Below are 20475 nucleotides of genomic sequence, written 5' to 3'. Positions count from 1 at the left end.
ATATCTTCTCCCCTTCGGTAGATTGTTTATTTGTTTTGTTGATGGTTACCTTTGTTGTGAAAAAGCTTTTTATTTTGATGTAGTTTCAATATTTTATTTTTGCTTTTGGTCTCCTTGCCTTCGGAGACGTATCTAGAAAAATGTTGCTATGGCTGATGTCAGAGAAATGACTGTCTGTGTTCTCTTCTAGGATTTTTATGGTTTCAGGTCTCACATTTAGGTTTTTAATCTGTTTTGAGTTTATTTTTGTGTATGGTGTTAAAAAGTAGTCCAGTTTCATTCTTTTACATGTAGTGGATAATAGACTATTCTTCAAAATAAAAATATTTATATTTAGCATTTTGGGGGGAAAGTCATCCTTTCTTGCATTATTAATCTAGATTTCAACACTTAATCTTGTTTTTACCTATATTTGAAGATAATTTTTATATTACAAAAGAGATAATTTAAGCAATTTCAAGGAAATAAAATGGTATTCAAATAAGAGTTCCGTTTGTTGAACTAATACTGTTGCAACTTACATATAACAGGGCTTTGTCAATGCTGTGTTAATGGTTCTTTTCTCTGCCTAGCACCTGGAATTGTGAGGATCACATGAGTTAATGTATATAAAGAGCGGAAAAAAGTCCATGTAATGCTCAATAAGTATCAATTATTATCATTATTCATGAACAGACTGGCTTGATTTCAGGTTGTGACCATAGTACTTGTCATGGTGTATGGCACAGAGCAAGTGCCCTGCAAGTATTTGTTCACTGATCCCAGAGATGACATAATCATCAGGGCTTTCTAACTGGCTCTTTGGAATATGCCTCCATTTCATGTCCTATTTCTAAAGCAGACATTTATTGAACCTCTTCCCAGTAGTTGAGCTACAGCTATTAAAATCTCTCTTGCCTATATATGGACCCTTCACAGAATATACTGGTGAAGGATTAATGAAGAGTCCTTAGCTTAGAAGCTTTCCTGGACTTTAGTATGTTTCAATATAAATCAGTTGATTTTGAAAGAGCTAAAATTAATGGAGAGGGAAAAGAAAGCAGATAATTTTGAGTAAGAAAATGGTTTGTGGAATGGAGATGAAAATGACAAAATTATGTTCTAAAAATTTGAAATAGATATACCTGACTTGGGAAGTGGGCTGTATTAGGAATTAAGAAGAAGAGATTAGTGAATGAGGGCATTTGTCAAAGAAATATCCTAGAACTGAATAGCTGTGTATGTATTTGATGGGGAGGGGGATGTCAGCCGTTTTATAGAATCTGTGAATAGGAGAAAATGGAATTTAAGGAAAACTACTCTAGCACTTCATTTAAGAGATAAAATGAATTTGGAAGTAGTATACAAAAATAAGAAAGGGCAATTTCAAGAGAGCCTTCAAAGGAATAGTCAGAGGACTTAATAATCATTCATTGTCTATTAGGGAGAGTAAGAGGTCATACTGACATCAAGATTATGAACATCAGTAGTAGGAAGATTTGATTAACTCCTATATAGAATTTGGGAGGTGTTTCAGTTTGAGAGAAGGGGGAATATTAAGTTCAGTATTTTAATTGGCTTAAGCTCAGTTGTTAGGAAAGTATTTAAGTAGATATGGATTTAAGACCTGATAGATAATGGGGGTCGAGTCTGGAAATGACAATTCATGAACCATCAGCCAATTTGAAACCACGAGAAGGGCAGTCCTACCAAGTCAAGAGAGGTGAGAAGAGCATTTAGAGAATGTTTGCCCTTGTCAGTGAAGGGTAAGAAGTCATATTTACTGTATTATCTTTCCAGATATCTCACCTTCCATCAGTATTGTGGCCTCTTAACAAAGTAAAGAAATAATATTTACAATAAAAAGTGAATAGTATATATTTATGCACAAGTAATAGTCCATGTACAACATATGTTCATATCTGGCTCCGTTTTCTCTCTGAATTTCTAGGCAGATGAATCAGTTGAGAAGATAGTTACGATTAATTGAAAGCAATGCCTGAAATACTTCATTAATCCTTTTCCAAGTTTTATTTTCCCATTTTATTTTATCCATTTAAAATCCACTTAAATATCACCAAGGAACCGTTATGGACCTCTTAGTAGATATTTATTTAGCTATCTGGCTCCCAGATGAGGAAGGAGAATGAATGCTTTTGGAGAAAAGGCATACTTAGATACATTGAACAAACCCCAAAAATCATTATCCAAAGAGCTATGGTTTTGTGTTACAGATAAAGAGCAGAAGAATTGTGAGTTGTAAGCAAGCTCTGGCAGTAATCTTTATAAATACCATTTATCTTTCTCTACTACCAAATTGCATTCTTTACTCTGGACATGTAGACTGTAGATAACCATTACCTGACAACTATCTGTTATTCTTCTACAACACTGAAATGTAGCAAGGAGATGTGTATGAGGGGTTAAAGCTTAAAATACTCGATCATAATTGTATAGCTCTTGCTGAAACTTTAATGACTATGAAACAATTTATTTGCTCAAAACAAAGTACCTCACAGATACCATAGATTTTTGAAAAGATGAATTGAATCTCCTAAGAAGAAATTGGTATTTCACAAATAAATGTGTAACTTGGGTAGCGCCAGGTGTCATGACTAATAGCATATGAAATTCTTAGCATAGCTCCTAGTCCACTGTGAGCATTCAGAAATTTTAGATTTTATTTTATTTTTTTAGAAGATTTTATTTATTTATTTGACAGACAGAGATCACAAGTAGGCAGAGAGGCAGGCAGAGAGAGAGGAGAAAGCAGGCTCCCTGCTGAGCAGAGAGCCCGATGCGGGGCTCTATCCCAGGACCCTAGGATCATGACCCGAGCCGAAGGTAGAGGCTTTAACCCACTGAGCCACCCAGGCGCCCCGAGCATTCAGAAATTTTAGCTGATATTATTTACTATTATTTTTCTGTTTTGTGATTATATAGTTTTCATATCTAAATATCTTTAAATTCATCTTGTTTTGCTGAATTGCTTTTTTGAATTAAGACAACTTTTAGTTACATGTTCTCTCTGAGAGTGCTCCTATTCCTGTTTTACTTGGTGTTATTGCTGACTAAACAGTCTTTCTCATCCCATTCAAGTCTGTGATTTTTAAGATGGAGAGACTACACTCAGCCAGGTTTGGGGCAGAGACGAGTTTAGACCAGTGGTTCTTGGTTGGACTGGCAGGCACGAAAGTTAGCTGTTAGGGGTACTGGGAACTACTTATTAATGAAATTGAACTAAGACCTGTAAAGAGTTTCCTCTTTACGATAACTTTACGATAGTTCCAAGGTTACCCCCACAATAATATCATTCTCACTCAGTTTTAGACCGGTATGCTTTCTTTCATGGAAAAGAAATGAAACTAAAGACTTTAGTGTGTGAACCTGGAGCCCATGGGGATGGTTCCACACAGAAGCACTGTCATGAATGCCAGAACAACAAAACAGTCTGAATTTGCTAATCCACACTGTTTCTTCCCTCACTAAAGAAAATTAGATATTACTTAACTTTTTGTGATGTTCTCCTTATTTGCTGTGGGTTATCATTCCCAGGTGAGTTTTTGTTGCTGTCATCATCGTTTCATTTTTGTTTTCTTAATTCACTGTAAATCTAAAAGACTAAGACCTCTGAGCAGGCTTCAGATGTATTTACCTACATAGCTTGCACAGAGCTGGGTTAGTGAGAAAGAGAGGTAGCGTAAGCAACATCACAGATTTTGCCCCACCCTGATCTGCTCAGGGTGCTTACTGAGGGAAGCTGGGTGCTCAAGCAGAAACAAAAATAGGTCCCTCTGTGCTTGCACTCAACGAGCAAAAGAGGAAACTGCCCACTTATTTTTGCTTTTTGAGACCTGGTAATCCTGGTCACTAGTGAAAACAAACTCTTAGTGGTTGATGGCTGGGAGAAGGGAACTCCCTCAGATATTCCCCCTACTCCAGGTACAGGCAGAAGTGGGGAAGTTTTAAGCAGAACTTTCTGCCTCTAAGGAGATGACTTAGAAATAGAAGAGGTGGAAAGAGGATTTTCACTCTCCAAAACCTTTCCAAAATGAATATCATTGAACATTATCCTGCAAGAATCTTTTTTGGAGAAAATGGAAATAACCAGGGTCAAATGAAAGGTGACGTTTTGGGGACAAATCCCCTACCTGTTTTTTTCATGTCATCCCTCACTATCTTCCCAACACCAGATTCTGTCCTTCCCTCCCTCCACCCCTGCTTCCACACCTCTCTCCCTGTACCTTGAACTCTTCTCTCTTTTCCCAGGGCCTGTTAATTCCTTTGCTTAGAATCTTGCCCATGACTATGAAAAAGACCATCTTCCCTCATTAATCCTCTTTTTTCAAATCAGCTTTTGTTTCCATTTGCACTAATTGACTGCATTCTCTCCACTTTCACAGCACCCCTTGTCCCATCGACCCACCATAATTCCACTCATGCCCCATCTCTTTGTACTTCTGGAGAGTTCAAAACATGATTTCAGAGCTCATCCTTGATACCTCTGCTACAGTGACATATTAATAGCTTCCTCCCTCTGGAAATTCTTTACTTCTTACTAGATGGGATTTCTCCACTCTGGGGAATGAACAGAAATTCTCTCTTGCAGGTTTAGTGGTAGGAAATTTCTGGTGCTTTTGAGTTTTCTAAAGTTGTGTTGTTTTGCAGGCAGCAGGTGGCTTTTGGAGAGTGTACACAGGCTAGTAAATAGAAGAATGTAAATGGGACAGTGTGGGGGGATGTTAGCAGACATAAATTCATAGATATGCATAATATCTCAAGAATTGGTGGATAAAAAAAGAAACTATGTCAACAGAAGACAGTAGCTCAGATAAAAAGGAGTTAATTGGTCATATTGCCAAAATGTTGGAAATAATATTAGGAAACAAAATTAGCCTATTAGCATTTTGGAGACATTAAGGGCTAGGTTTGAATAATTCAGAAGACCTGGACTTGATTTTTTTACCTGTCATTTTCCTTTTTATCAATCTTTGAAAAGTCTGGTTTTCTAAAACTTAAAATCGCCTATTAATCTCAAGTGAATCTTGATCTAGTTATCACCTTTATTTTAGAATACTGTACCTTTTTTGGTCTGGTTTTGTGAATAACTTCCTGACCTGTTCAGGGGAGGTTCAGTGACCCTCATCAGTCATTGTGAAAAATGGCCAGCTGGCTTCCCTTTTCATATAATTAGGAACCTACTTTGCCTGTCCTTCACATCTTTTTTAAAATAAAAATTACTCTAATGTAGTTTCTGAGGGTTCCCTGAATGCACACCAGAGGTATAACAGGCCCTGATGATTTGTGATTAGTACATCTGGATTTTTAAAATACCAACATTCACTCTCCTTCTGGTGTAGAATTTTTACTATTCCATCTTCATCTTATGGGTAATAGTCATCATACTCATTTGTTCACAGTTAAATTGACATGAATATGCAGTTTTTTAAAACTCACTTTTTAAAGTAATATTTTTCTGCTTTTTCTCTTTTAGTATTTGTGAGTGGGAATGAATCACTTTTGAAGCCCTCCTTGGAAAAATATATTTGAGGAGATTTTTATCAGTTGTATTGTCTTGAACATGTGTTAAAAAAAATCTTTGTAGCTTTCTTGATTCTTTTTCTTGTATCGGCTTTTACTATATAGAGATGGTGTGTCTTGTGTTTCACATTCCAGAGTGTCGCCATTGGTCTTAAGGTCACTCTGCATTTCCAATTTAACCAACCTGACTCCTTGTGTAAATTTCAGGAGGCTGCTTGCAGGTGATGGAAAGGACATCAACTTCGATGCCAAGGAGACCTTGATAAAAACCTTGGCTTCTTAAAATATCAGTATTTGCCATTACTATTGGAAAAATAATCTCTTAGATGTGTAGTTTCTTCATCTGTCAAATGGGACAATACATCTCCTTTCAGAGTAGTGTCTCGAAGTTTGAATAAGAGATATGCTATGTACATTTAGAACATAATAGGTGTAAAATGAACAAAAGTACTTCTTATTTTCCTATATGTTTAGAAAAATCAGAAGAAAAAGTGATTTTCTCTTTTTACTTTAATGAACTGTCTCCCATAGAATTATTTCCAAGTTTTATTTGATAAAATATCAGTACACTGTATGTTAAATATATCTTACTGGTTCAACCAATGACTTGACATTAGAGAGTCTTTTCCACTATATAAGTCATATGTGGAGGAATATCTTTTTTCTTGTTCAGAAGGAGAATGAAATTTAGTCAAACCATATAAAAACACACTTAGTGAAGTTATTTAAGTCATAAAACTTATTGGCCATGGATCCATTTATATTTTGTAAATATTTTTTTAGAAATGATGTATGCTGCAATCTTGCAAAGAGTATTACCTAGAATCTATTCTAAATCACTGTGTTTTAGCATGTTAAAATCACTCAAGCTTGAAATCCACATCTTTTGTTCTTTTTATCTTATTCATTTATTTAACAAATATGTATTAAGTGACTATCATGTCAGGCACTATTCTAGGTTCTTGGCATATATCAGTGAACTGAAGAGACTGAGATCCCTCCTCTTGAGCAGTTCACATTTGAGCAGTGAGAGGCAGTAAACTTTAATAAGTAGTAGAGCAAGGTAAAGTGATTGGACATATAGACGTCTGGTGGCTATGGGAAAACAGATTATAGTGGTAAGTAAAATAATCAGAATGGGAACCTTCAAGAACTGACATTTGAGCAAAGTCTGGAAAGAGGTAAGGGAGTTGCGCTGATATCAGGAAAGAACATTCTGGACAGAAGGAAAAGTTGGTCGGTAAATGAAAGGTCCCCCAATAATGGGTCCGTGATCAAAGGAGTGAGACTGATACAAAGAGAAGGTCAAGCAAAGCTTTATTTCGCGCCAAGCATCGAGAATCAAACCAACCATTCAGGGCCATCTCTTATAGAGAGGGCAACCTCTCTCTGCCTTACAGACTAGCTTTTAAGGGCAAAGGCCATGTGGTTGGGCCTGGCCACGCACAGGTGGCCAATGAGATTGTAACACAGAGAGAAAGCTACACAGTCCTGCTAGGTCACACATAAGTGACCAGTTGAATCAATTGAATTACAATTTACCCTATAGTAGACATTTCACCTTGGTCAGAATTGGCACCCAAAAGGCGGGGCCCACACTCCTTGGTAGCTAGGGAGACAGTATGTGCTCCCACTGATTGGAGACCTCCACCTGGCCTGACCCACCCTTGTATTTGGGCTTTGTTACCTGGGACTGGTTTCCGGGACTTGTTTTTAAGTAAGTTCCCTGAGCTAGGAGGAGGGGAGTGATGGGGGCAGGGACAGTTTAAGTTTTACTGTATAAACAACAAAATCACTGTTTAACCGGATGGAATCTCTGTGGCTAAATAGGCCCTTACAGTAAAAGGGACCCAAAGTAAGATCATGCCCGGTGTATTTGAGGAAAACCAGGAAGGAAGCCAGTGTGGCTGGAGCAGAATGAGCAAGGAGCGAGGGAGTAGGGAACAAGGAATAGTAGGCGATGAACTCCAGAGTTACGGGAAGCCAGATTATGTTCTGAGGACTCTGGCAATTTATGTGTAAGTAAACTGGGGAACCATTGCAGAATTTTGAGCACAGCAGTTACGACCTGATTTATCTTTCAGAAGAGTTGATCTGGTTGTTGAGAAGAGCCTAGAGGAGAAGGGCAAAGGGTAAATTGCTAGACAACCAGGTAAAGGTCTTGTGGGAATCCAGGTAAATGGTGATAATGTCTCAAGACAGGGTGACAATAATTGAGGAGGTAAAAAATGGTCAGACTCTGAACATATTTTGGGATTATGACCAATTTTATGAATTGGATGCTAGGTGTAAAAAAAGAGGAGTAAAGTCTAAAGTTATTGGCCTGAACAGCTAACGAAATGTATTTGCAATCAGCCAAGATGGAGATGGTTGCAGGAGAATCTTTATTTCTTTCTAGGTACCTGTCTGTCTGTCTATCTATCTATATATTTTTTTGAAGAGAGAGAGAGCACATGTGAGGGGGACACAGAGTGGGGCACAGAGGGTGGTACAGAGTGGAGATTGCTAAGGAGACTTCAGCTGAGCAAGGAGCCCGATGTGGGGCTCGATCTTACCACCATGAGATCATAATCTGAGCCAAAATCAGGAGTTGGATTCTCAACCAACTGAGCCACCCAGATGCCCCTTTATATTTTGTTAACTGGTGATCTGCAAATCAGAAGATTGTGTATTTTAAAAATTTTTCATTTTCTTAATCTTATGTTATTTTAACTGTCTCTAAGCTTTCTTAGGACAAATGCAGACTAGTACAATAACACTTGGGGAGTAAACACAAATATACTTTTTCCTGAGACTCTGTTTGAATGTACTTATCTCCGGTGATGGTAGGAGAAATCTCAATAAAATTCAAAAACCAAGAAATTGAGAACAGAAACATAAACATGTCATATCTATTTGACAACTTTGTGCACAGTAACTATTTCCTCATTTTAATCATGAAAAATAAAACAATTTAGATAAAGTTCAAATTGAGATAAAGTTTCACAAAATAGTATTTTGTTTTATTTTTTTGCAGGTGGGTCAAGGGGGCTAGGTATTGATTACAGGAACCAAAATGCAAGCGCAAAAGAGAGAAAGTAATTTTGTAAATTTTGTTTTTTGAAGGTAGTTAGGATTTTTCACTCACGTATTCTAAGTGTTTGGAAGCCCTTTTCGTTCCTGTTTGGAGAGATGAAAGTGTTACCATAACCTCATCGACAGGCTTGTGGCAGTTAGAGTTTCTCCCGTGTGTACGTGCAGGGAAGAGTAGAAGTGGTTGAGTGGGCAGTTGGCAGGCATTCATCGCATTGATGCAGTCATTCATAAAACCCAGCAGCGCTGAGGGCGGAGTCATCAGGAGGAGCATTCCCCTGAGGTGGTTGCAGAATGTCTCATTTGCATGAGTCTGCAGTGATGCTTGAGTGATGAGGGAATGCTCATTTGCAGTAGGAAGACTGTTACGGGTCCACATCTGATAAATCCCTGAGAATTAAAGACGTTGCAAAGAATAGAGGTGAAACCCCTTGAACTCCTAGTCTCTTGATCCACAGTAATTCTGGGAAGTCAGCACTTTGGCAGTGTTTATGGCCTCCTTACGTCTGGCTGAAGGAATAAATCATATGTAGAGGAAGACACTTAATAGTTACAACATAACAAAATATTGTTGTGTTTCTTAAAGTATGACGGGTCTTTATGATACAAGTTTAATGCATGGGAGATAATAGAGGGTACTGGTGCTAAACAATTTCTGCATATTAGAACTGTCAAAACTATTACAGTTTACCCCTCCAAACTGATAGGTCAGATACAACACAATGCAGTTACGATTTTAAAGAAATGTTAATCCACACAAGCTAACAAAAATCTCAAGTGTATTATGTATTTTTTATATATCTTAATGTATCTATCTCAGCATAGGGGTTTTTAAAAAATCTTTTCTTTCTTATACCTAGAAAAATTTCAGCTAAAAAGAAGTCAAATTAGAAAATGTAGGAGTATATATTATTGTAGTTTAGAGCCTCATCAAATTGGTTGAATAACTAGCAATCTGAAACAAGAAGATTTTCTCCAGAAAACACAGATTCAGTAGCCAGCTGTGTCACTGTAGTCTTGTGGTCAGAATATATGTTAGTATGAAAAAATATGTGCTTACCTGCTTTTTAAGGATTAAATATATTAAGTATTTTAAAATTATATTTATTCTTTTATTAAAGATTTTATTTATTAAGACAGAGTGAGCATGAGTGAGAAAGAGAGCAGGAGTGTAGGGGCAAAGGGACAGGGAGAAGCAGGCTCCCTGCTGAGCAGGGAGCCTGATGTGGGGCTCAATCCCAGGACCTGGGATCATGACCTGAGCTGAAGGCAGATGCTTAACAATGGAGCCACCCAGGCACCTAAAATTATATTTAAATTAATTGTAAATACTAATCTTTTAGGTTGTTGGTAAATTTTTTTCATTATCCAATATATAAAGTTCAGAAATTCTAGTAAAGTTTTTATTTGAAAGATTCTATAGTTATACAGACAGAGGCAGTATGTTAGCTATTGTGCTTTTATACCAGAACCACTGGGTACTTGAGATTAGATGAGGGTTTTCCTCCATAGATGTGGTCTTTTACTCGGGGCAGAAAAAAAAAAAAACAGTTTTGCTTTGGATCCTACCTTTAGTGCTGGCCGATAATCCACATTTATTATAAAAGAGGTACTTAAAAGCATATTTAAGGAAAACTGTAATTAAAATGGCTGATTTATTATTTTATTTTAAAGCTTTGTATAACTTCCTGAAACTTTAGGGGAAAAAAGTGAACTAAGACAGAAGGTTGCATATGGTTTCTCATAGATATCATTCTTCAAAATGTTTTCCAAAGTTGGTGATATTTCCGATAATCATGTAGATTAAATATGCTAAATGTACTATTTTTAGTTGAGTGGGAATTGCTACAGATTTTCCAGTGCTATGAAATGTAACTTCTTGAGTATTGTACTTTGTCTAAGTTAGACTAACATTTCAGAGCTCAGAAATCCCAGGACATTATTTCTCCCTAACAAGTGCCTTCTTGGTTATTCCCTTAACCCTGATGCCTCTGAGTGGCTTTCTACTTCCATGAAACTAGAACAAGAACAGAAGGCTTTGTGGTTCCTGTGGATGTCTTTGACTCCTGTCTCTTGACCAGTCCATTAAGAGTTTAGCATTAGTTCTTGACAAATGCCACCATACTTTACTTTTATCCAGGAGGGAAGTATATCGAGGCTTTAAAATGGTACCATTTTCTTTTCTTGTCACGTTACATATTGATTTCTAAGTCTCACTTGACCTTGTTTGGAATGAGCAGTATGTGTGTGTGCACGTTTCTTTGCGTTGTGTCCACGTTTCCCTGTATCGTTTCTTTCAGAAGTGGAGAATTTTGCCATGCAGCTTTTAGCTCTGGGAAAACCGTTTATCTGCCATTGCCTCACCAGTGATCCACTTCTGGAATAACACGACTGGCTTTAAATATTATTAGTGTAGTCAAACCTCCCAGAAGCCTCCATGGGAATTGTTAAGAACCAGATTCATGGTTAAGAATGCTGGGACCTAAGGGGCTTTTCCATTTAGCAAAGGCTAAGATGTGGGGTCTTAGCTTTGTAACTGAGGCTTCCCTATTCAAAGCAATATTTTTAAAGCCTTTGAGGAGAAGGGATATCTAAGCCATCCATGTACAACCTTAAAGGGGCTGTTTTTGAATTTCTGCCAGTGAATCTCTTCAATGCTCTGTATGCCCTGTTGACACAAGGGTGAGAGGATCTTCTGCTGCCCTTTGGAGCTCTGTTGTATTATCTATCCTCTGCATTTATTTAACCTGTAATGGAGGACTTAAGACACAAAGACCTTTTGCTATTTTTTTTTCACATTGTAGAGGTATTTTCTCTATTTTATACACACACACACACACACACACACACACACACACAAATACTTTACATATAAACATTTCTTTCTGGGTCTTTCTCTTTTCTTAACTTGAAGGGGATTTTGAATATGGAGAATGTCTGAAGGCCTGTTAGATCTCTTTCTGCATAAAGAAAAAAAAACCCATGTGGTAATGAATGACATGAAACAAGATTCCATATCTTTTAATAAAATAGCCAAAGCCACAGAAAATCCTGCCCATCTTTTAATATGTCAACACAACAGGTGTTCGTATTTTTGAGCTTTCAGATGTCATCACATGGTGAGGCCAAAGCTTTTAGTAGTGTTTCTTCTGTGGGGATGACTGCTGACCATCATTTTATTGTTGCTAAAAGGAAAATCAAATAAAGAGGCTAGTACAGATTTTACTTGGGTATAATTGAGCTCTTGGAATTCTAAGTAAAAAATATCCAACTCTAATGGCTTTTCCAGGGCCTCCAGGTTAAGATTGAAGGGGCTTACATAGATTTTCCATTAGACTGTGTTTTCAGTACCGTGTTTAATTTCCAGATGTGTTCTACCCTTTTATAATTAATAGTGCGTTGTGCTGTCTATCATGCGCCCCAGGTGTGTTGTCAGGGACATGGCGAAGCCTGCTGCCTGCAAAACACCAAGAAATGCTGAAAACCAGCCCCACCAACCTTCACCGTGAGTATGGCATTAGTTTTATTGACTGAAAATGTCGTCTCTTAACACAGATCACTGGTTACAGATTTATTAATTCACATTGCATGTGGGAGTACGTACTCTGACTGCTCAGGTATGTGTAATAACAAGGCTACTATTGAATCAGATAAAATTATCTGGAAACATGAACTCTGTATTAAGTATCTTTGTTAAATGAAGTTTCTAATGCCGAATTGGAAGCTTAAAACTAATTAGAAGAAAGGGACACATTTTTAGGGCTCTAGGGAAGCAGAAATTCTGTACCTTTTGGATCTGGAATGTGTGTGGGCTGAAGCCCAAGACTTGAGGGAAGTAGGAAGGGAAGGTACAGAGAGGGGAGTGTGCAAGTAAGGGAAATGCAATGGTATCCCATTATCCACCCTCACCATATTACTTAAAGGTATGGATAATCCAAAAGAGCCGATTGCCCATGTAGTTTCATTTTTATTTTTCAACCCCCAGTGTAGATCCTAGTGAAGAGTTAAGTGACCAACACAAAGGGGAAGCAGGAAGTAGAAAAGAAACCAAATAAGTAAATTCTGAGTTGTGAATGTGGATTTTGATGAGATAAAATGTCAATAGCTTTAAAATTCTGCAGAGTAACAGGATATCCTCAATCTTCTGACTAGAATTATGCTCTTATTAAGAAAAATTAAACATTCCTTTAAAATGTCTCAGTAGCAGCAGTACTCTGCATACCCATTACAACCAAAAATGTCTCCTTCCAAAGTTTTTATTAAACGACTTTGAAGAAATGTATCCTAAGAGTGATTTTTCTATAGATTTATTTAACTGAGAGGTCTTTGAAGTAAACCAAAATAAAGTGTTAAAATTGTAAAAAGTGAGAAAAAAGTGAATTTTCATAATTCTTCTGCTATGACAAGTTTTTATAATTATTGGCAAAGACCGAAATTTAACAAAACTTATAAATCCTTATATTTTGTATATGATAGTCACAAATCATTTAAAAAATTATGTTTTAGGAAACAAAATTTTGGTAAATAAATTTTCAGAGGCTCAATAGATTGGTTATAGATTTTAGCTCAATAAGTATACTTGAATATCATCTTCTACATTTAATCAGTACTGTTCAAGGAGTAAAAATAATTTTGATTTAAATGTAGTAAAAAATGACTGATAATTATATTGGAAAAAAGTACAGAGTTAGAAGAAGTACTCTTAATGATGTTGCCATATTTTTTTTCTGTAAATGTTCCTGCTCTAAAGCCATTTTCCTGATAATTGAACTTTCTTTCATAATTCATGGAAAACTTATGATCCCCACCTCCCATCTTATGTTCTAAGCATTATAAAATATTTTATTTTATATAAGGGTTATATTAGGATTCAAGCTGTTTCTGGGAAAGTTCTTTGAGGAATAAATACTGATTTTAAAATGTTACATTCCACATGTTGAGGTTTTATTTTAATTGGTCCTACTCATTCTAATGTCCATTTTAAATTGGAATTTTTAGATATGGAACAGCCTTTGTCATCCTTCTCCACAAGACTTTAGATCACTCCTTTTCCTTTATTTTGTTTTTACTTTCCATAGACTTAAGAGCTATAGAAATATGTTGTAATTTATCTTGCACCTAGTAGAACTTTCCTGGTAGCCAAGAAAAGCAACTGTAGTTCCTTTGAAGCCTCTATTCTGACCACCTCTTTCCTCACATAAACTTTTTGAGTTAAAATAGTGAAACCCTCTTTAGGTGAATTGAAGTATTTAAAGTTTCCAATTCATTCCTTATCTTGCTGATTCTCTATAGTGTCTTTGTAATTTGAGTTCTCCACATCCACATATGTGCCTTTCTAGGTTGATAAGAAAAGGACAATAATAAATTGGCAGCTGGAGGCTAAGGGTGGGCTTTAGCCTGTAGGTCAGCTTTTAAATTTGTGAGTCACAACCTTTCAATGGGTCTGAAAATCCAAGAATGTATCCCAAGTTAATATTGTGGATGAATTTCTGTGTATGGCAACTGGGTAAAATTAAACAATTTAATAAACTCTATGTTTAGTTATAAGGATGTACAAATGGGTTTTAATTAGGAGAGTGGCTTAGATTTGCATTATATATATGTGTAAGTATATAACATAGATGTATTACTTTGACAGAGGTTGGGAAGATGGAATAAGAATGTGATGTGGGCTTAACTAGGGACAAGAAAATCAATTAATAGACTATCATAATAGTCCAAAGAAAGATGATACATACCATCTTGACCTATAGGAGTAGCAGAGGGTGTGGGAAGGAAACATTTCAAAAGCTGAGTAAGGAGTCACATTGGCAGTGCTTGATTGTCAATGGAATATGATTTCTAAGGAAAGAGTTTAGGGAGACTATCATATAATTGTTTGTTAATTAAGGACCACTGACTGAAAAGTGGGTTAAAGAAGCAAACTAGATCTAGGTAAATAAGCAGCAAAGAGTTTGGATTTTGACATAGAGATTTTGTGGTACCTGTCCATTATATGGGTCCAAGAAATAGTTGGGTATATGAACCTGAAACACCCAGTTAAAGTTAACTGGGAAAGTAGATGACATCACCAAAAGATATATAGTTAGAAAAAGATAACAGAGAGAGTCCTAGGCAAAATCAATGCATAATGAATGGGTAAAGGAAAATGATCCCCTGACTCAGCTGAGAAATAATAATTTAAAAAGTAGAAGGACCAGAAGCCAAGGCAGTAGAGGGGCTCAAGGGGAATCTCCAATCATCAAATTCAGCAGAAAATCAAAAAATAACTTCAGAGATAAAAAATGTCCTTTGGATTTGGCCATACAGAAGTCATTGGTAGCATTTGTCCTAGAAGTTTTAATACATAAGTGGGTGGAGATACTCTATTTTGATAGGTGTGGGGAGGAATGAGAATCAGGAAAAGGAAACAGTGATTGTATACAACTTTTTAAAAACGTTTTTGCAGGCGTGGAAAAGAGAGAGAGTGGTAAGTAGACAGGAAGTAGGGTGACTACGCTTATGTTACTTGGTACATTCTATTTTGCAAGCCTAGATTGAGGGATACACATGTCAATATACTTAAAATTTTTGATAACTGTGTATATAAACTATCCAAATATTCTTTTGCAGTTATTATTAAAATGTCACTTAGTCATATTTTTGACATGCTGCATAAGTTGTCATCATTTAATCAAAGTAACAAATACATAAAAAATAATGGCGGAGTTCAGCAAATTAAGTCGTATGCCTGCTATTCCTCAGGTACAACATGCATAGATAAATGAGACAGAATTCTTGTCTTTTTTTTTTTTTAAGATTTTATTTATTTGGCAGGGAGAGACACCGTGAGAAAGGGAACACAATCAGGGGGAGTGGGAGAGGGAGAAGCTGGCTTTCCGCTGAGCAGGGAGCTCAATCCCTGGACCCTGGGATCATGACCTGAGCTGAAGGCAGAGGCTTAACAACCGACCGACCCAGGCATCCCCAGAATTCCTGTCTTAAGAGTTCTTCTCTCTGAAGTGGGAGGTGGCAGTTACATTATCAAATAAATTATAATACTTCATGATAAGTGCAATGTGTTAAAAAATGATTTATTCTGTTTGGGTCGATGTGGTCAAAAGAAAGATTTACAGAGCCTGCAATACTTAACGTGAGTTTTGAAAGACGAATAGTTCAGCAGGTAGACAGTTTTGTAGTACAGTCTTCCAGAAGAGAACAGTTGCCCTGAGGCCCAAAACATCAGCTTCTGCTGGGGTAATTTAAAACATGCTCATTGCTGGAGCCTGAGAACATGTGTATGTGTATTTGTGTGTTGTGTGGTCACATGCATGGGTAGGAGTTCATGTGTGTGGGGGTCAGTGTGGGCATTATATGTGAAAGAGGAGGTAAGAAGTGCTGCATCAGACTCTCTGAAGAATAGGACATTTGTCTAATTTGGAGAAAGTAATTAATTGTGCCTTGTCTTAGGTTTTATCTTCAATACAGTATTTTGAAATTTGACACATCTTTATGGGTTTTTTAATTTTTCAAAGTGAGTATGGATTTAAAAAGTGTGAGAAACTCTTTTATATTCATCAGTATCAGTCTTAGATGTTAGCAGGGATAAATAGGAGAGGTAGGAGGTGGGGGAAATTTGAGAAAATTTCCCAGGTAGTATAAGCAGAGTGTAGTGATCCATTAGATACAGTAATAAAGCAAAGATGAGGGGAGATAACTCTCTTTAGCTCAAGAAATCAAGTGAATTGATAAAATCAAGAAGAGAGTTAATTTAGGCAGAAAAACAAGTTTAGATCTAGCATTAGATTTATGTATTAATGGCCAATCATCCATGGGAACATCCAGAAGATATCTCGCTATTCATACCTCAAACTCCGTAGAGGGTTAGTGAGATACACTAATTTGTGAGCAATTACTTTAAAACAAAAACCATTAAGAGAAATGAAATAGCATGGAGTTAGAAGGAAAAACCGGAAAAGGCAATGTGGAGGGTATCACCTGTACTGCAACAAAGAGCAGAGGAATTAAGTAAATTATGCAGGATCATGCAAGAACAAACGTGTCCCAGTATTCCTGGAACTATCCACGCTTTAGTACTGAAAGTCCATGTCCGGGGAACCCAGCCCCCCAGCCCAGTCCTTGGAAAATTGGGATGGCTGGTCACACTAGAACTGGTGAAGCTGGAATTTGAAAGTAAAAATCTAGAAAATGAATGTAGAGCCAAAGGGAAAATATGCTTATACAATGTTTGTATTATTGCAGAAGGTGACATTATCAGGAATAAGTTGAATCCATAGAGATACATGTATCATTATTCAGTCTTTCTTGTTTTGCTTTATTTTTGTTGATAATTGCCTCCTTTTTAAAATGAACATATAATTCATATGCCATATGTACAATTCACCTCCTAAGGAGTACAGTTAAGTATTTCTCACAAAATTGTGCAACTATCACTGCTCTGTAACTTCAGAACATTTTGATCTCCCCCAAAAGGAAACCTGCTATCCATTAGCAGTCATTCCTCTATTCTCCTCAAACCCAGTTCCTAGCAACCACTATTTTTTCTCTATGGATTTGCCTCTTCTGGACATTTTACATGAATGAAATCACCTGATATGTGGACCATTTATGTCTGGTTTCATCATTTATCATAATATTTCAAGATTTATCCATGTTTGACATTATCAATGCTTTATCCCCCCCCCTTTTTTTTTTAAAGATTTTATTTATTTATTTGACAGAGAGAGAGATCACAAGTAGGCAGAGAGGCAGGCACAGAGAGAGAGGGGAGAAGCATGTTTCCCATGGAGCAGAGAGCCCGATGTGGGGCTCGATCCCAGGACCCTGGGATCATGACCCAAGCCGAAGGCAGAGGCTTTAACCCACTGAGCCACCCAGGCGCCCCTTTATCCCTTTTATTGCCAAATAATACTCTTTTGTATTTATATACCACTTTTTTTTTTTTATCCATCCATCAGTTAAATGGACATTTGGATTGTTTCCAATATTTGAGCTATTGTGTATAAAACTGCTTTTAACATTTATATACATTTTTTGAGTGAACATATGTTTTCAGTTCTTTTGAGTATAAACCTATGAATGTAATTGCTGGGTCATTATAGTAACTGTATGTTTATACTGTTTAGGAACTGTCAAACTGTCTTTCAAAGCAGCTATACCATTTTACATTCCTACCAGCAATGTTAAAGGATTCCAATTTCTCTACATCCTTACCAACACTTGGGATTGTTAGTATTTTTTGTTATAGCCATTCTCGTGGGTATGAAGTGTACGAATGGCTATCTTATTATGGTTTTGATTTGATTTTTCTAATGAATAATGATGTTGAACATCTTTTCATGTGTTCATTTTTTATTTATATTTGGCTTCTTTGGAGAAATATTGATCAAAATCTTTTCCCCATTTTTAATTAGGTTATTTGTCTTTATTGTTGAGTTATAAGAGCTCTTTATATGTAATGGATACTATATCCTTGTCAGATAAATGATTTGCAAATATTTTCTCCTATATAGTGAGTTGTCTTTTCATTTTCTTGATAGTACCTTGAAGCACAAGTTTTTAATTTTGATGAAGTCCAAGTGATCTAGTTTTCCTTTGGTTACTTGTGCTTTTGGTATTGTATCTAAGAAACTATTGTGAAATCCAAGGTCATAAAGATTTACCCCTAGATTTTCTTCTAAGAGTTTTATAGGTTTAGCTTTTATATTTAGGTCTTTAATCCATTTTGGATTACTTTGTGTATATGGTGTGAGATAGGAGTCCAGTTTCTTTCTTTTGCATGTTGGAATCTAGTTGTCAGAAAGTAGTAACAGCAGATGTCCTAGAAGGAGGCTTTCAGTCTTTCTTCATTAAATATGATGTTAGTTCTAGTAGTTGTTTTTGTTTTGTTTCTGTTTCTAGTAGTTGTTTTTGTTTTGTCTTGTTTTGTTTTGTTTTTTTTTAATCAGGTTTAGGACTTTTTTTTCCCATTTCTAGCATGTTTAATGTTCATATTATGGTGGTATGTTGGATTTTCTCAAATGCTTTTTCTGCATCTATTGAGATGGTAATGCTCTTTTTGTCCTTTATTTAATTTAAGATTTTAAAAATATTTTATTTATTTATTTGACAGAGATCACAAGTAGGCAGAGAGGCAGGCAGAGAGGAGGGGGGGTAGGCTCCCTGCTGAGCAGAGAGCCCAAGGGGCTCAATCCCAGGATTCTGGGATCATGACCTGAGCTGAAGGCAGAGGCTTAACCCACTGAGCCACCCAGGTGCCCCTGTCCTTTATTTTATTAACATGGTGTACTGCGTTTATTGATTTTCATATGTTGAAACGCTCTTGCAATCCTGGGACAAATCCCACTTGGTTATCCATTTTATATGTTTCTTTATTTGATTTACTATTATTTTTGAGGATTTCTCTATATAAATTTATAAGTGGTATTGGTCTGTGGTTTTCCTGTGATTTCTTTGATTTTAGTATCAGGGTAATATTGGTCTCATAGAATGAACTTGGAAGTATTCCCTACTATTCTATTTAGGAAAAATTTGTGGAAGAATACTGTAAAATTTTTTTTTCAGATGTTTGGTAGAATTTACCAATGAAGCCATTAGCTTCTTTGTGGGAAGCTATTTGATTACTTAAATTCTGTTTTATTTGAACGTTTATAATGGTTCTGTATAAATGTGTATATATGTTTAGGTGAGTGTACTGCATGTGAAATCCTTACGTCTTCAGAAAAGCTCATATCCAAAAGTTAGTTCCATATAACTCTTGAACCATTTATTATTTTGGGTTATTGACACTTGTGGTTTATATTTCCTAGAAAATAAATTTAACTCTGTTGTGTGTGTGCATGTATGTGTTTACATGTGTGACCAATTTCATCATTTAAACATTATCAGTGTAACCTGAGTCTGGGTTCAGTATAGTTAGAGCCAATCAGAAAGAAAAGACCTTGTAGATACAAATTATTTAATAATTTTGAGATTTTTTTGATTTTGGTTTCTCTGATTACCTTTGGGGAAAAAAATGAGAAACTGATTTTGATATACAGTGTTTATTTTTACTTTTTAAATATTTTGTTAGTTATATGTTTGTAAGCCCTGTAATTAATTATCAGTTTCATTTATTTAACAAAAAATTATTAGTTCCAGGTAAAAATGCAAATTATTATTAGTCTCTGGATTTTACTTTGCCATTCTGTCTTTATCTTTTCTATTTCTTCTTTTCTAGAAATGATCTCTCTGTGCAGTGGTAATTCACATCTTGGACTGGATCATTAAGTACCATCTGCATTGAAGCTTTTGACATGGGCATGTGTGTCACACATACTTTTTCCTTCACAGCTTCAGATGAGTCAGCCTTGAATTGACAGAGGGGCTATATCCAAATGTTTCTTTCAATAGGCATACTTTTTCACATCTCAAGGGCATGGCTTTTTCAGCAACAACAGTCTTTGTTCAGATTAATTATAACACAGGGACTTCTGAGGACCAACATGTATGGGATCAGAATGAATTTAATCATGTAAATGTGATAGCTTATATTTAACCTAATTTTAAAATAGTCAGCCTTGAGAACCAAAAATTTAACTGAGGAAAAAAAAATATATATATACTTTTACTATAATGTATGAGGAATATACATATATCTTTATGGTTGATTGTATGGTTTCTCATTTGAAATCACATCTAACATCAACATTTTATCTTATACTAGATAACAGATTAAACGGAAGTGTGTCTCTGAAATTATAAACAGTTGGACAGAGCCCTTGTCACTATGTCACTGTACCTTTAAGCTCTGCATATCAGACATGATTTTAGGATGTGTATACTAAATGCCCAGAACTCTGTCTTCTTGTAACACTGGATGGCAGAAGTTCCACGAGTAAAACA

General features: G+C 36.2%; 1 protein-coding gene across 25 annotated transcripts in view; it reads left to right on the top strand.

Moving 5' to 3' along the window:
- The window catches only part of RIMS1 (regulating synaptic membrane exocytosis 1), a 491535-nt gene that overhangs the window by 72883 nt on the left and 398177 nt on the right, over positions 1-20475 (top strand). For 24 of the 25 annotated variants that reach the window (XM_032864386.1, XM_032864392.1, XM_032864391.1 and 21 more), the window contains exon 2: positions 12017-12097. The exons of the other annotated variant lie outside the window; for it this stretch is intronic. In XM_032864386.1, coding sequence (XP_032720277.1) covers positions 12017-12097 — 81 coding nt within the window. The remainder of the gene's footprint in view (positions 1-12016; positions 12098-20475) is intronic. 25 annotated transcript variants of the gene reach the window in all.

Source organism: Lontra canadensis, unplaced genomic scaffold (genome assembly GCF_010015895.1).
Source record: "Lontra canadensis isolate GAN:19392208 unplaced genomic scaffold, GSC_riverotter_1.0 scaffold27, whole genome shotgun sequence".
NCBI classification, from domain to species: domain Eukaryota; kingdom Metazoa; phylum Chordata; class Mammalia; order Carnivora; family Mustelidae; genus Lontra; species Lontra canadensis.
This window is presented reverse-complemented; position numbering and strand designations above follow the sequence as displayed.